This window comes from Musa acuminata, chromosome BXJ3-1, assembly GCF_036884655.1.
Source record: "Musa acuminata AAA Group cultivar baxijiao chromosome BXJ3-1, Cavendish_Baxijiao_AAA, whole genome shotgun sequence".
NCBI classification, from domain to species: domain Eukaryota; kingdom Viridiplantae; phylum Streptophyta; class Magnoliopsida; order Zingiberales; family Musaceae; genus Musa; species Musa acuminata.
The window spans coordinates 7,068,510-7,084,396 of NC_088349.1; the positions used below are offsets into that span (position 1 = coordinate 7,068,510).

Here is a 15,887-nt window from a genome sequence, read left to right on the forward strand (position 1 = left end):
TTTATCGAAATTAAAAAGAAAGAGGGAGAACCAATAAAATTTAATCTTTTCGATTAATCACTGAAACTAAATATCACATTCGAAAAACAAATTTATCCAACTCTTAAAAAATCTTACGTGATAATATTACATCCCATTTATCATTGATAGATTGCATAGATTGTGTTGATATTTGGATTATACATAAGTTTAACTTTTATTTCCTAAATAAATAAATAATAAATGATAAAGCCAATCTACACAACCAATCAAGCAAGCTGTATAGTGTCTCGTGAGCCCAAGTGGGGCCCTCGCGTATCTTTCTCTTATCGCCACCAGATTGCGTTGTCGGTAATGTGCCATCTCAATTATTGGGGTTCAGCGGTGGCATATCGGAGGAGGACAGAGTGTTGAGATGTTACACGTAATGCATGTTCCTTTACCGTGGTAGATTTCGTCAAAATCTACCTTGGCGTGCGGAGATCAAATGATAAGGACAATTCTCCGGCTTTCGTTCTCTGACAAGAGTAGATAAGCTAAATCACTCTCCTCAAACCACACAACGCCAAGTATGCGTCTCGAGATGTGCGTCTTTTTTTCTTCCAAGAAATCAAGCAACCATCCATCTTGCAAGAACCAACTTTTGGCGTTTCCAATGACTTTTCAAAAGCATGATAGCTTAACTTTCACTGTGTATTCCATAAAATAAAGGAGGAATCTTCCATCACATCATCATGATAATTCATCAAACAGATTAATTATATATTATCTTACATAATTCATTAATTTTTATATTTTTAAAATTTATAGTAAAATCCTTATACTTAAAACATTAAAATCCATATACATAGTTAAAAGGATAATTTTATATAGTAAAAAAATAAATAACTAGATTAAATAATTTATTTTTATAAATATAAGAAATCTTAATAATACAAGTAATATGTAATTTGATAGTATTCTTAGAAGCCCATTTAAACCCTTTTTCTTATATTAAAATTAAATCAGGATTCTCCAAATGGCAAAAAATTTATATAACATATAATTTCTTCTTGCAATTTTTTCTTGTGATCCTGAGATCCTTACATCAGAACAATAAAGATGAGCCACACAATCCCTAATTCGCTATGAGATATTTTGGGGAAATCATGATCTAGTTCTGATCCGTGGAAGCTCGACAACAACGTAGACATCATGCACAGTGGAATCATGTAGCATGACACCAACCTCCACTTGTATGGACCAACCTAACATTTTGCAGCAAATAAATTATGAGAATCATAATGCATGGGGCAGATATTTTTCTAGTGACCTAACGAAAGACTCACTCAGACATCATAAATTAATCTTCAAGAAATATTAGCCTGATTTGATGTGATGTATCCGACTCATCTTCGCTTCAAAGTCGAAAAATCTGATCATACAAATTTTTTTTCTTTGTTATAAAACGAATAACAGTAATAATAAGTTTTATTATCTCAACTATGTTTATGATTAGCTAACAAAAATTCTCAAAATTTATGAAATTTTTGGGCCCTATAGGTTTCGCTTGTTTACCTAAATAAACTGTCTTATAAAATTAATAAGGCTTATAGTTATATGTTGATAACACAAAATTCTTGATGATCATTTTCATTTTAATCATACAATCTACATTCTATTAACAATATCTTTATTAGTTATTCTATCTATCTTATTAAATTACTGATTTAAAGTACGTAAAACTTTTAATTATTAAAATTATATGTTTATCTGATTTGATTACATCCTCATTCATATTAATTTTTTAAAATATTTGAATTGATTAATATATTATTACACAAGTGATAGGTCTCGAATTCATTCGAATCATATGTAAACATCATATGTATGATATTTGACGTAATAAAAAATTTTAATTAAAAAAATTATTCGCATCAAACGTGTAGGGGATATCCTCTTCGGAAGATGGTCAAGTGCAATAATCTCATCCTTATCTTCGTATCTGTTATTGTTGGTCAATCACGAGTTCGTTGCTATTGGCGAGTGAGTTCACTCTCGAGTCTCTTTCACCTTTCTTCTTCCCTCATTGGTGTTGCAGACGAACGTATGCACCTATCCAAATCTAATGCAGTGCATGGAAAATTAGAGCGGCATTTGCTCCTTGGTCGTTGCATGCTATTGTCTATTCTGTCTCGATCCAGATGTGGACAGCAGTTTCATTTGAGTCTTCTTCGGTTTGCACATCTTGTGCTTAAGGAGGACACGACTTAACCTTTTAATTTTTAGATCGTATTAATCTTTGATCAACATATATATATATATATAGACACGGATGAGTAAACTATCCATAAGATAAAAAGATTAGAATAAAGAGAAATTGATTGACGACCAAATCCACACATTAATAAACTTTAAACTCATAATAATAAAAATTAAATTAAATTTTATTTCATATTATTAAGGATTAAAAGAACCCAATAATAACATGTCTTAGAATTAATAATTACGTTGCGACGAGTCAACTGTGATGGGATTGTATAGAGAGTGAAAAGATCAATGGTGAGAAAAGTATGGATGGAGATCGATTTCTGTAGATCTTAGTATCCCGAGGCCAAACGTTTCCCAATGGCTACAAGAGTTAGGGTGGAAAAACAAGGGAGAAGCTTCCAAGAACTAATGCCATCATTCTAATCAACCAAATAATGGAAAACGAATGGCAACTACAAATGTCTCCCCATCGCCATCTAAAAGCTATCATCTGACCATTTCTACCTTCCTAATTATTGATGATGACATTTAGATTCATGTAAGATTGTGTTATTTATAAAGTTTAAATATGTCCAAATCTTAACTATTTGTATCATATACGAGTAATTTTTATATTTAAAATGTTAATTTAATGATGATATATTAGATTCATTTTATAGCGATCAAAAGTTTAAATTATTATTTAATAATTTTTTTAACATAAAATATTTTTCTAATAATGATGTATCAAACCCACCCACTTGATATATTGGTACACCTAAAATATTGATATAATAGTAAAAGTTTAAAACCTCATTTGAAAAATTTTCAAGATGTCAATTAGTTTAGTTAATAAAAACTTTGACTATCTAATAATATATTAACATCAGATTTCATTTTCATTATTTATCTTTTATAATAATAAAAAATACTATAATTGATCTTAATAAATACACATGTGTGTGAATAGATATTATTAAAACCAACATATGTGCTTAAATATTTCGATACATACATTCATCATAATAAAAGAATATTTAAATGACCAGTGGAGTAAGTCATTAAGAATGATATATATATATATATATATATATATATATATATATATATATATTATTTTTTTTGTTGAGGTTGTAAGTTTGAATCATCACTTTGCGACATGTACTCCGACTGTCTTTATGACAATTCACTTGTCACTTCTCGAAGATCCAACTCATGATAACACAAAAGGCAAGTTTAAGATATCGTTTACTAATTCTCGGTCTTGAGGGAATCACCGATAGATCATCTCAAATTAGCTGTCCTGCATTAACTTTATGTCCCATCCCATCCCTTCACTTCCCTTTGATTGAGAGATCTATACAGCGAGAAGGTGTTCAGTCGTTAGCTGATGCGACTGCATTAATCAGTACTGCAAACATTTATAAGCAATGAAATGAGACGAAGAAGAAGACAATTCATTACAAATCCACAAGGAACTCTTAAACTGAGCTAATCCATCCTCTAATCTATTGCCGGAGACTTCGTTGTTTAATCTGCTTTTATTTTTAGGTTCTATAATTAAACCATCCATACAATGACTGGATTACTCAGAATTTAGAGCCTTGATTCTGAAGGGTATTGTAATAATTCAACTTAATTCCCTATCGAGAGTGGATTAAGTCTTAAATAGATTTACAAAAGATCGATCGATGGATGTAAGACTACTGTTAATTTTGAATATTTAGTCTTAGTAATATTTTAGATGTTGTTGGTACATAAAGATCATCGACTGGTGAGTCAATCCGATTGATTTATTATCAAACGCACATGTCCTTCTTAATAACTCCTCGTTACTGATTAGAGGAGCTAATATAGTAAGCTGATGTATAAAGAGCCCATTAGAGAGGTGATTCGTTGGGAGCGACTTGACGTTGGTATAGGGAAGCTGGGTTGGAGAGCTGGATTCTCCTAGTTGTTGAGCCATCTCTTGGTCATGTCTTTAGATGGTGCAAGGATCCTACACAACTAGTTTACGCTGGAGGTGTCCCGGTTCGATCCCTCCGATGCTTAAGTTAACGAAAGACAAAGAGAGATAAAGACAATAGTATGAGCAGTGTAAATGAGAGAATAGAGGATTTTTGCCTGTACCTACTCATCTTGATCTAAGGCTTAGTTTTTATACCTAGGCATCGAGCGGTTTGGACATGTGTTACTAAGCCTCTCTTACCTATGGTGGAGGCATTAATGAGGGCGACTAACTTATGTGTGTCCTCTGGCATCTTGGGTAGACCGTTGGGACATTTTTGCATCCACTTTCTTACCGCTTTAGATTAGATAGGGAATGATCCCTCTATCAGCTATCCGAAAGGGAAGACTGGTGAAGCTTAGCCATGTTGTCAATCATTAATGCGAAGGCATAGCTTCTACTGAGATGTCAGCCATGAGGTGACTAGGGAAATTAGGGCATATTGTCAATCATTAATATGGGGCATGATTTCTTTAGCTATGGTATCAATATAGAATATGTCTTATGTGCCCACTTTAGAAAGTAAGAATAAGTAGGGTAGATCCCTGTTGGCGATTGGAGGGAGCTGGCAATGCCAAGCTTTTTTCTATTATATATTGATTATTAATTTTTAATACCCATGACATCCAATGATTCTCTTTAAGTAATAAATTATTTTTAGAAAAATAATAAGATAATTTAGTTGGGGTTCGCATTACGAAGTTCATTTGAAATGTGAATCAACCCAAGAGTCATGTTATCTTTGGAAAAGTATCGTTGAGAGTAAAAAAAGAGAGCGATGCCACTTAAATATGTTGTTTTGGATACTAACGACTTACTCGAAGACAAGATATATATCACTTCAATCATGCAATTGTTGATAAGGAATAAAACTAGGAAAGATGTAAATGTAATTAATTTTTGTCATGTGAATGGAAATGCCAGCTTTTGTGTATGAATTATCTAACCTCTAGAAAAGGATAATAATTTATACAAATTTTCTTGTCTAAAAATATATATAATTTATTATTTTATTATAAAATATGAAACTTTTTATAGTTTTAAGCAAGGATCATCGTTTCAAGTATTGGACTCGTTTCGATGATCTCATTAGACCAATATATCGGTCAATATTGATGTACCATGTATCGATATAATAGTATATATTGATATTTTGAAGAGAACAAGAAAAGAATGGATAAGAGGGATGGTGGGTGGAGGAATAGGAAGAAGAAAGAACGAGGAAGAAGAAGATTAAGATGGAAGAAACGAAAAGAGAGTGGTGAAGGAGAGAAAAAAGGAAGAGAGAGGGGAATAGGTGGGAGTGCAAGTAGGAAGAAGAAGGAATACGATGACATTAGTATCTTGAAGGAATGTGGTGGTAGTGGCATCACCAAAGGGCAACAGCTTTAAATGCAAGAAGAGGGCTTGCTTCTATTTTAGGTTTTTTTTTAATATTGAGTTGGATGAGTCTCATTGTTATTTTAAATTTTTTTTTTTTTTTTCTAAGTTGAATCGGGCTATCCAAAATGATGATGATCCACATATCAGTTACATTCAGATGAATATATACCGTTCGTTTCATATCGTTTTAGACGGTACGATACTTGAGTATACAAAAGAAATATACATAATTAGATTAAAATTGAGAGATAATTAGTAATAATCTAATATTGTTAAGAATTGAAAGGATCACATATGTATTGGATTTGGTCCAAATTAAGTTATTGGATTGCATTAATATCCAATCCCATGTAAAATATTTCTTAAATATAATACAATTTATGGCTACAAAATATTGCAAGCACTGCGTGATGTAAAGAGGGCATCTTAATGCCAAAAACCAAGAAATCAATTAAAAATTTTCCAAGAGGTATAAATTTAGAGAGACACATCAAATTGATAACATTCATCTTACAAATTTATCTCTAAACAGTGTTTTTAGAGACATTTTTGTATATCCTTCTCTAACTTGTATTCCTATGAAGTCAGTGATTTTTCATATGTATGCCTTTGTGCAAAAAATAACAAAAAAATTACAGATATTTATTGTAATTAATATTCATCAATTGCTGGTTACTATGGCTATTAGTTGAGCTCTAACATTAGTATCCTTTAAAACTTATAATGATATGAATGTTACTATTCTTTATGGCAACAACGTAATATCAAATTGCTAATAAATTTAGCGTTGCAAGGACAAAAGATTCAGACAATTTGGACTTTGTTAAGAATTGGTAAAAAGAAATCGCTTTATAGTGTTGAGGAAGATGAATCCAACTTGATGTCCTCCACAGTATCCTGTTGGCCATGTTTATAAATTAGAGAGAGAGAGAGAGAAAAAAAAAATCTTCCACGAACAAAAGGTTAAAATTTTTTTTTGGTGGATAAGGTTAAATTCTATTTATTCTATTAGATTTTTTTACATGTTTATTTTGGTCCCTCATGGTGGGGATTGAATTTTTTTCTTTTATTTTTTTAATCAGATTTTTCATGACTAATAGATAATCGGAAGGATTTCTCATAAATATGATATCTCATGAACTTTGATATATTGACTTAAATTTTTTTTAGATGGATTACAACAATTCATGTGTGATATAAAAAAAATATTTCACATTCTTAAGTACGAAAAGAGTCATGTAACATATGTCTAATCTCGGTCGTATTTAGGTTGATAAAATTTGATACGATAAAACAATATACTTTCAAGTTCTTTAGTAAATATTTTCTTTTACTCTATTTTTTCAATTGTTCTTCTTACATATTATTGACATATGAATTTTTTTCTTTTCTCCTCTTTTTATTATTGGGTTTATATCCTCAAACAAGTGATATCGGAGCATCCATATCCTTATTCACATATCATGACCGATTTTTTCTTGTTTGGTGACTCGTAGCATCACTCTTCCAAAAGCATTAACATTTTCTTGATGATGTACTTTCTCTTTCTTTTCTAGTGTCTCTTTTTTGGCTGCACTATAAACTAAGAACATGACAGACAATACTATTATTCATGAACAAGCAAGATGGGACTGTTTACGCGTTGACATTCTTTTGGAGATATTTGAAACCCTGAATATGATCGATCGGTGTACGGTAGCTCAAGTTTCTTACTCATGGCAAATGACTTGTTTCGATTCATCACTCTGGAGAACGATCGATCTCCGGATTCTATGGTCCGACCTTCTTATAAGGGTGGACACTGAGCTCAGGTTGTCAAGCACTGATGGCTATAGTAGCTTATGGTCATGGAAACATCACCAGCATTGTGTTCCATCCCAACTTACCTACAAAGGATGAGCACTTGAACATCATCAGTCGAGGGTAAATTACACATTCATATTAGCATCTTCTTCTTCTCTACCTTATTATTCCCTTATAATCTGATGGGTTATTCGTATATAGATGCCCTCATCTTAAAAGGCTCGTCATGCCGTGTTGGGATTCCATCAGCGTAACTGCAATGAGTGATGCCATAAATAACTGGGGAGAATTGGAATCGATAACCATGCCTAGCCTTACTCCTTCCTTCCGAACCATGCTGACCATTGATGGATCTTGCGAGAGGCTCTCTCAGCTAAAGGTCGTCGGTGTCGTTCATGATGGATTTCTATCATCGCCTTTTGGAAACTTCCCCTTCGAGCTGAAGGTGTTGAGCTTGCAATGTTGCTTGGTGCCCTTGGGAGGTCTACTGACAATAATGGACATGCATCTTCATCTCGAGGTGCTTAATCTGTCACACGTACTATTGCATCTTGATGAGCGTATGAATCCCGTACCACTGATGAAATTGTTCGACAACCCAGTAGGCATGTTGATTCTTGAGAAAGCTTTCAGGTTGAGTAGCTTCTTCTACTGCGAGGACTACGCATCATGCAATGAATGCAGGAGGATGATGCAAGGTCGCACGAGGCACAGTGATGGTTGGTGGAGGCCGGATGAGGTGGCCCCTTTGAATTTGAGAGAGTCCGATGATATATAGTTTGAGTTTTGGATCGAATTGAATTGATGTCTCACATGATATATATTATATTTTCTGATATTTTCTTTGATCAATGCATTATTATATTTGATAGTAAATAAGATTTTCTCGAAAATTTCTTTATTCTATTGATGAAAATCTATTGTATTGAGAAAAATTCTCTCTCATAATCTGTATAAATATGAGAAGGAAATATTAATGCATTCAAGCTTTTTCAATGAAGTTTCTTTAATAATTCTTCTTATTCTTTCCAACAATATTAACCTGACAATAATCATTAATCATAAAATTTGATTTAATATTATTTTTTCTCAAAGATTTAAACGATTTGAGAAAAGTATGGATAGAAAACGAATGGGATTCCTATTGATCTTAGTATTCGGAGGCCAAATGTTTCCCAATGCTTACAAGAGGAAGGGTGGAAAAATAATGAAGAAACTTCCAAGAACTAATCTCATCATTCTAATCAACCAAACAATGGAAAACGAATGAGCAACGACAAATGTGTCTCCCCATCGCCTTCTAAAACCTACACATTTTAGATTCCTCCCCCCATATCACCATCTAAAAGTTATTATCTGACCATTTCTACCTTCCTAATTAGATGTTGACATTTAGATTTATGTAAGGTTGCATTATTTGTAAAGTTTTAATATGTCAGAATCTTAATTATATGTATCATAAAAAAGTAATTTTGTATACTTAAGATATTAGTCTAATGATGATATAATAGATCCATTTTATATCGATCAAAAGTTTAAAATATCATTTAATAATTTTTTAACATAAAATATTTTTCTAATAATGATGTATCAAATCCATTCGATACAATGATACACCTAAAATATTGATATAATGATAGTATGTTTGACCCACGTATGTATGATATTTTCCGTTATCATCGAAATTAAGAGTTCGAAACCTAATTTTTAAGATGTCAATTAGTTTACCTAATAAAATTTTTGACTATATAGTAAGATGTTGACTTCAATTTCATTTTCATTACTTATTCTTTATAACAAAAAATAAAAATATAATTGATCTTAATAAATACACACATGCGTGAATAGATATTATATATATATATATATATATTGAGAGATCTCTACAGCTCGAAGGTGTTCATTCATTAGTTGATGCGACTGCATTAATCACTGCAAACATTTATAAGCAGTGAAATGAGAAGAAGAAGAAGAAGAAGACGTCAAGCAACTCTTAAACTGGACTAATCCATCCATCTATTGCCGGAGATTTTATTGTTTAATCTGCTTTTATTTTTAGGTTCTATAATTAAACCACCCGTATAATGACAAGATTACTCAGAGTTTAGAGCCTTGATGCTGAAGGATATTGTAATAATTCGATTCAATTCGAGAGTGGATTAAGTCTTAAACAGATGATTTAATACTATTATTTATTTGAGCTTATGTATTTTGAGCTAATGATTTAGTTTTAATAAGATTTTAGATGTATTGTTTTTTAATACCTTAGAAAGAGTCATGCTATCTTAGAAAGAGTACTCTTGAGAGCAAAAAGTGAGAGATATCACTTATGCCAACTTACTCAAACACAAGATATACATCCCTTCAATCCTGCAATTGCTGATAAGGAATACACGTAGGAAGGATATGTAAATGTGATTAATTTTTCTTATGTCAATAGACATGCCAACTTTTGTGTATGAATTATATATCCTCTACAAAAGGATAATAATTTATATAGTTTTTTTTGTCTAAGAAAAAATAATATAATTTGTAATTTTATTGAAATATATAAAACTTTTCATAGTTTTGAGCAGCGATCATTGTTTCGAGTATCAAACCCATTTTGATGATTTGATTAGACTAGTATATTGGTTAATACCGGTAAATCATATTTCGATACAATGGTACATATTGATATTTTGAAGAAGAAGAGAAATAAGGATAAGAGGAAGGGCGAGTGGAGGAAGAAAGATCGAGGAAGAGAAAAAATAAAAAAAAAGAAAAAAAAAAGCCATAGAGAAGAAAAAAAAAGAAAGAAATAGTAAAGGAGAATAGATGAAAGTGTAACGAAGCAGAAGAAACACAACAACAATAGCATCCCGAATGATGGTGGCAACAACGTTGAATAGCTTACTTTTATTTTATTTTTAATATCAAGTTGCATGAGCCTCACTACTATTTTAAGTTTTTTCTTATTTTCTTAAGTTGGATCGGGCTGTTCAAAATAGGGATGGGCCACTTATTAGTGTATGTTTGGATCGGTATGTACCGCTCCTTTCATACCATTTTAGATGGTATGATAATCCTTGGCTTGAGTATAAAACAGAAATATACATAATTAAATTAACATTGAGAAATAATTAAAAATAACCTAATATTGTTAAGAATTGATAGGGTCATCATATATGTATTGGATTTGGTCCATAACATGAAAAATTAAGTTTTTAGATTGCATTAATACCCAATCCCATGTAAAATATTTCTTAAATATGATATAAATTATGACAAAAAAAAAATTTGCCTGCAATGTTTAAGAGATGTGATATAAATAAGGCATCTTAATGTGAAAGACCAAGAAATTAAATAAGGCATCCATATCCTCATTCACTTTATTAAGGCAATAAGGCTTAACTCTTCCAAAAGCATTAACATTCTCTTGATGATATATTTATTCTTTCTCCGGTGTCATCTTCTTTGGCTGTACCATAAACTAAGAACATGACAGGCAACATTGCTCCTGAACTAGCAGGATGGGGCTGTATACCCATTGATATTCTTTTAGAGATATTTGAAACCCTGAATCTGATCGATCGATGTACTATAGCTCAAGTTTCTCACTCATGGCGACTGGCTTCTTTGGATTCATCACTCTGGAGAACGATCGATCTCCTGATTCTATGGTCCGACCTTATAAGGGTGGACACAGAGCTTAGGTCGTCACAAGCATTGAGTACTATGGTCGCCAATGGTCATGGAAACATCTTGTGCATTGCCTTCCATCCCAACTTACCTATGAACGATGAGCACATGAACATTATCGGTCGAGGGTAAACTTCTTCTTCTCTACCTTATTCTCTTATGATTTGATGGTTATATGTACACACATGCTCTTAGCTTAAAAGACTCGTCATGCAGTTCTATTAGTATAACTGCAATGAGTGACTCCATAAATAACGGGGGAGAATTGGAATCAATGACCATGCCTAGCTTCACTTCTTCCTTCCGAACCATGCTGACTATTGATGGATCTTGCAAGAGGCTCTCTCCGCTAAAGGTCGTTGGTGATGTTCATTATAAATTTATATTGTCGCATTTTACCATCATCCCTATTCATTATATATATATAGACGATAACGTATTTCACTCTGAATTGTGTATGAGAGGCAAATGTGTGTGTAAATGTAATAATTAGACACATAATATCGGGGATCAAACAAATGCATGACACATGTATCGATGATGAATTACTAGTATGAGAGTACATAAACATTTACCCCTTTTGTTTATGACAAAAATCCTCATATTATAGCTTAGGAGATGTTAATTGGCATAATTGTTAAAGTCTTTGACGGTGGATAGCAAGAATTTAAAATCAAATACCGTGTTTACCATTTACAATCTGATCGTTGATAGTAAGGTTGGAGAGGTGCACTAAACGAATCCTAATTTGAATGTGAAATGAACGTAGATAGGAACAAGATGAGGCATGAGGCCAATCTAGGCCTGACCTCCATTCACTAGAACAAATAGGGCATGCACCCTATTTTGAAGGTTTTTCTTTTTAAGAAGACACTTTAGTAGAATAAGAGAGTTGCTTATGCCTAAAGAGGGGTGTTTTTTTCAGCCCTGTTGTCCAATATAGAGATGATCCTTTACCACTCCACCATATATTCACTTATCAACAACATAAATATATAAGATGTCTCTTTATTCCCAATATCACTGACGCAATTCAAAATATCCCTTTTGTGCAAGATCAAATAAATATAGTAAGTGCTTGATATATAGTTATAATATCCCTCTTGCATGCATCTGTCGAGACAAAATGCCTCCTAAGCATTTGACATCGGCTGTGTGACAAAAAGATAACTGATGCATCCATTAAGACAATAATTATTACAAGTGTCTTACATGATTGACTTGGCCAAAGCGTTCATCATACATCTACTCAAAAAAAAAAAAAAAAAAACCATCCAAAGAGGGAATGCAATATTATTGATATTTAAGGTTTTTTATTTTATTTATTATTTTTAAATGATTGATATTTAAGTTTTTTTTGTCTTCCTTTTTATTCGGCCCATATTGACAGCAAGTGACTTGATAAAAATATTCTTCTTACAATTGATGCATCAGGATAAAAAAAATCCAAAGCACCCAATGTGATCAAGAAGAGATGCATATTATTGATAATTTTATTTTATTTTATTTTATTAAATTAGTATTATTTAAGGTTTTTTATTTTTTTTATTTTATTCTGTACATATTGATAGCAAGGGATTTTGCCTATTGATATCCTTTTCAAGATATTTAAAGAACTGATAGCCTGAGTTTCTATGCTCCAATTTCGCAAGGGTGAACACTGGGTTTAGGTCATCTCACAAGGACCAAAGGAATGTGGTGGCTTGTTGTCATGGACAGACACATCAGTGCATTATATTCCACCCCTGACCTCCCTGAAAAGGCTGAAATTTTTTATGCAAAAAATCATCATCAAACATCGAATTAACTGACCTAAAATTTAGCAAAAAGCATATAAAGTTGGGAGCATATAGCTGAAATTAATGCTCCTATATCTGTTGCTTCATGCATGTTTGACAATAAAATGTTTAACTGCATTTCATCAATAACATAGATTCTCTTCCCACATAACTTAGCTAAAAGTATTGGGCAAATAGGTAGAGAGAGATCCTGTTGGCATCAGAGAGAAACTAACTGCAGTTCAACATAAATAGTTGAGCATCTGCTATAAAAAGAACTTGTTGCACAATTAAATATGCCCTCCATGAATGAAATACCAATGATATCTGAGTAAAAAAGCATTGCCAGATTCCTACACAAAATTATAATTAGACCAAATAGAATCCAATATTAACATCTTCTATTTTCTGCTTAAATATTTAATTGCTCACAAATTATTTCAGCTGAACACCAACAAACCTGTGCTCCAAAAATTGGCTCATTGTAATTATATTCTGCACTGGTAACAAAAACATAAGCCAAATTCACATGGGACATTGCAAAATGTATAATCAGAGTCGATAACTAACCTCGGTGTGGGCTCTTGATGTTCTTAGTAAAATAACATGAGGTTTCAAACCCACTTTAGTTGAAACAGACTAAAAACTGTTGAACCATAATTTGAGATTGGTCTGAATAATTGCCTTGAAAATGTCAAACCCACTGTGACATGGAACTTCGAAAAGAATGAACTTGAGCAAATAAAATTGACTGCAACTTCAATTTGACAATAGATAGAAAACATTGTATTGCCAATGAAATATGTATATCAATTTTATATTTGTGCCTAACCCTTCTGAAACTCATTTATAGAATATTTGGTACGCATTAGAAGTTTAATATCGGAAGCTAATATCATCTACATTTTGTAAGATTCAGTTCTCTCTATAGTTTTTTTTTTTGTTTTATTGACATGACAACTATTGGTTGTTGAATAAATAATGTATGGCCCTACAAGATTCTAATTAACCCATTAGAGTTTCTTGCCAATAGCCGATTACAAAAGCCATTGTAGCTCTCATGTAAACTCTGCTTGGTCATTCATCAAAAGACTAATTGATATCAAGCTCAGCCCCAAAGAAACACACAAGAATACGTGGCACAAAGTATCTTAGTTGTTACAATGCCTAGAGTCAGAAATTTAGCATTTAAATATGCATAGGTTGATTCTAGGAAATGTTAGCTCCAGAATCAATCTCTCAGGCAAAACGTCCAAGTCACATTGGAAAATAAAAATAACAAATTATTCACTTTTTGGTCAAAATTCTAATAGCAACAGTGTTGCTTTTTTTGGTTTGAACCATGAAATGAATGAACATTACTGCATAACTTCATCATTTTGCTTCCACTGCAAGCATACTAGAAAACGAGTGTTAATAGCAGTGATCAGATTATCTACTGAGAGCAGTTTCACAAACGAAAAAAAAACCCCTGTATCCCGCTGCAACTTGGTAATAACTAGATATTGATTGGAAAAAGATCATGGAAATCAAAATAGAAATGTCATTAGTTAATCGACACTATAGAAAACATTAACTAGCTATGCATTCAATGATCCAAGACATAATATGCAAGATTCCAGAGGTAAAAACCAATAACTTCACACTCGACAGATTTTTCTTATACCCACCTGCCCTAACGGGATACAACTAGGTGAAGAGATAAACCAAAACACTCGAATTACCTCAATATTCTTCCTTCACCGCATACATGGTAGAAAAAGAACGACAACAGCAGCGATCAGGTTGGCCACTGAGAGCAGGTTATTATGCAAAAACCCACGGATAAAACCTCTTATCCTTACACTTAAAAACCGGACATCCCAGTGTAGTATACTGATAAGTAGAGAAGGATTACAAAGAATTTATGGCAACACAAAATAGCATGCATAGTTGATACTCAATTGATATATAAAGACCACAAGCATTACGTACAGATTTCATATACTTCAAATCTGTTGTGTCCAACCATAGAAGAATACATAACATAACATCGCACACCTTGAGAAACTTAAAACTAATGCAAGATTCAAACTTGTATATAAACACATAACTATATATTCACACCATCCCCTTACCTCATACAAGTTGATAACTACAGGTCGCTAATTTCGTCCGAGCATGCAAGCAGGAAGCGTAGTAACTAGTTTCGATTACCGAATGGTGCACCGATGATGCAAGGATCAGGAACTAGACAGGGGGCAGCTTGTCAACGACGCTAGGGTTGGTGGAAACAGCAGGGGAGGTGGCGTCGTCGGGGCCGTCGATGGCAACCGGCTTGGTGAGCATCAGAGGGCGGTCCTTAGCCTCCTCCTCCACCTCGTCGTCGTTGTCGGTGGTGCTGAGAGTGATGCATGAGCAGCGCTCGAGGGAGGCGAAGAACGCTGAGGAGACGCTCGCCCCGACCCAATTCACAACGCGGTCCAGCTTGTCGCAGGACAGGAAGCTCGAGCTCTCCATCGCCATAGGTGAGACCGAGATCGAGGAGTAGAGAATTGAAGACTTATTTCCGTTTCGTCTCTTAAGAGCGGAACCCTAGAAGAAAGACACACAGGAAACAGAAGGCCGGCAGAGTTTTAATTGGGAGAAGGACACGAGAGGGTGTTTTGGCCGCTGTATCATGTCTTGGCCTGCGGTCGGTCGGTCGGTCAAGCAAATGGATGCGTGCGGGCAATGGCGACCGACTCAAGAGTTCTTACGAGTTGTGCGAATAAACCGACCAAACCGGGAAAACGACCAAATTGATGCATTTATTTCCTCTCTCTGGTTTGATTTGAAAAGTTGATTTCTGAATGTCCTATTTTTAGTTGTAAAAATCTATTGGTAATTTTTCTTTACTTTTACTATTTATAAATTTATTTTAAAAATTTTTAATATCCTAAAAATATCACTATACAAAATGAACGAAATACACTTATGAGTAGGGGAGGCAAAGGGGGGAGAAGTAGATTTTTATATATTTATTATTAATAAAAATAAAATTTAAA

At 33.2% G+C, this 15,887-nt stretch overlaps 1 protein-coding gene and 1 long non-coding RNA gene across 2 annotated transcripts; one reads left to right on the top strand and one right to left on the bottom strand.

Annotated features, from left to right (window-relative positions):
• Nucleotides 1-7,424: 7,424 nt before the first annotated feature.
• LOC135628373 (F-box/LRR-repeat protein At3g48880-like) lies at nt 7,425-8,180 on the top strand. The gene is made up of 2 exons (XM_065134997.1): nt 7,425-7,522; nt 7,604-8,180. Exons 1-2 carry the CDS (start codon nt 7,425-7,427, stop codon nt 8,178-8,180), a joined length of 675 nt encoding a protein of 224 aa, XP_064991069.1.
• A 4,757-nt stretch (nt 8,181-12,937) lies between these two features.
• Nucleotides 12,938-15,602, bottom strand: LOC135628511 (uncharacterized). Its single transcript, XR_010492883.1, has 2 exons — nt 13,294-15,602; nt 12,938-13,214 (listed from the first exon to the last, which is right to left on the bottom strand). It is a non-coding gene; the product is annotated as an uncharacterized LOC135628511 (long non-coding RNA).
• Nucleotides 15,603-15,887: the final 285 nt, after the last annotated feature.

Excerpts from the sequence above, each read along its gene's own strand:
- LOC135628373 (XM_065134997.1), top strand. The coding sequence starts at position 7,425 with ATGGCTATAGTAGCTTATGGTCATGGAAACATCACCAGCATTGTGTTC. Across the intron at positions 7,523-7,603 it reads TTGAACATCATCAGTCGAGG|ATGCCCTCATCTTAAAAGGC; the intron begins GTAAATTACACA and ends ATTCGTATATAG.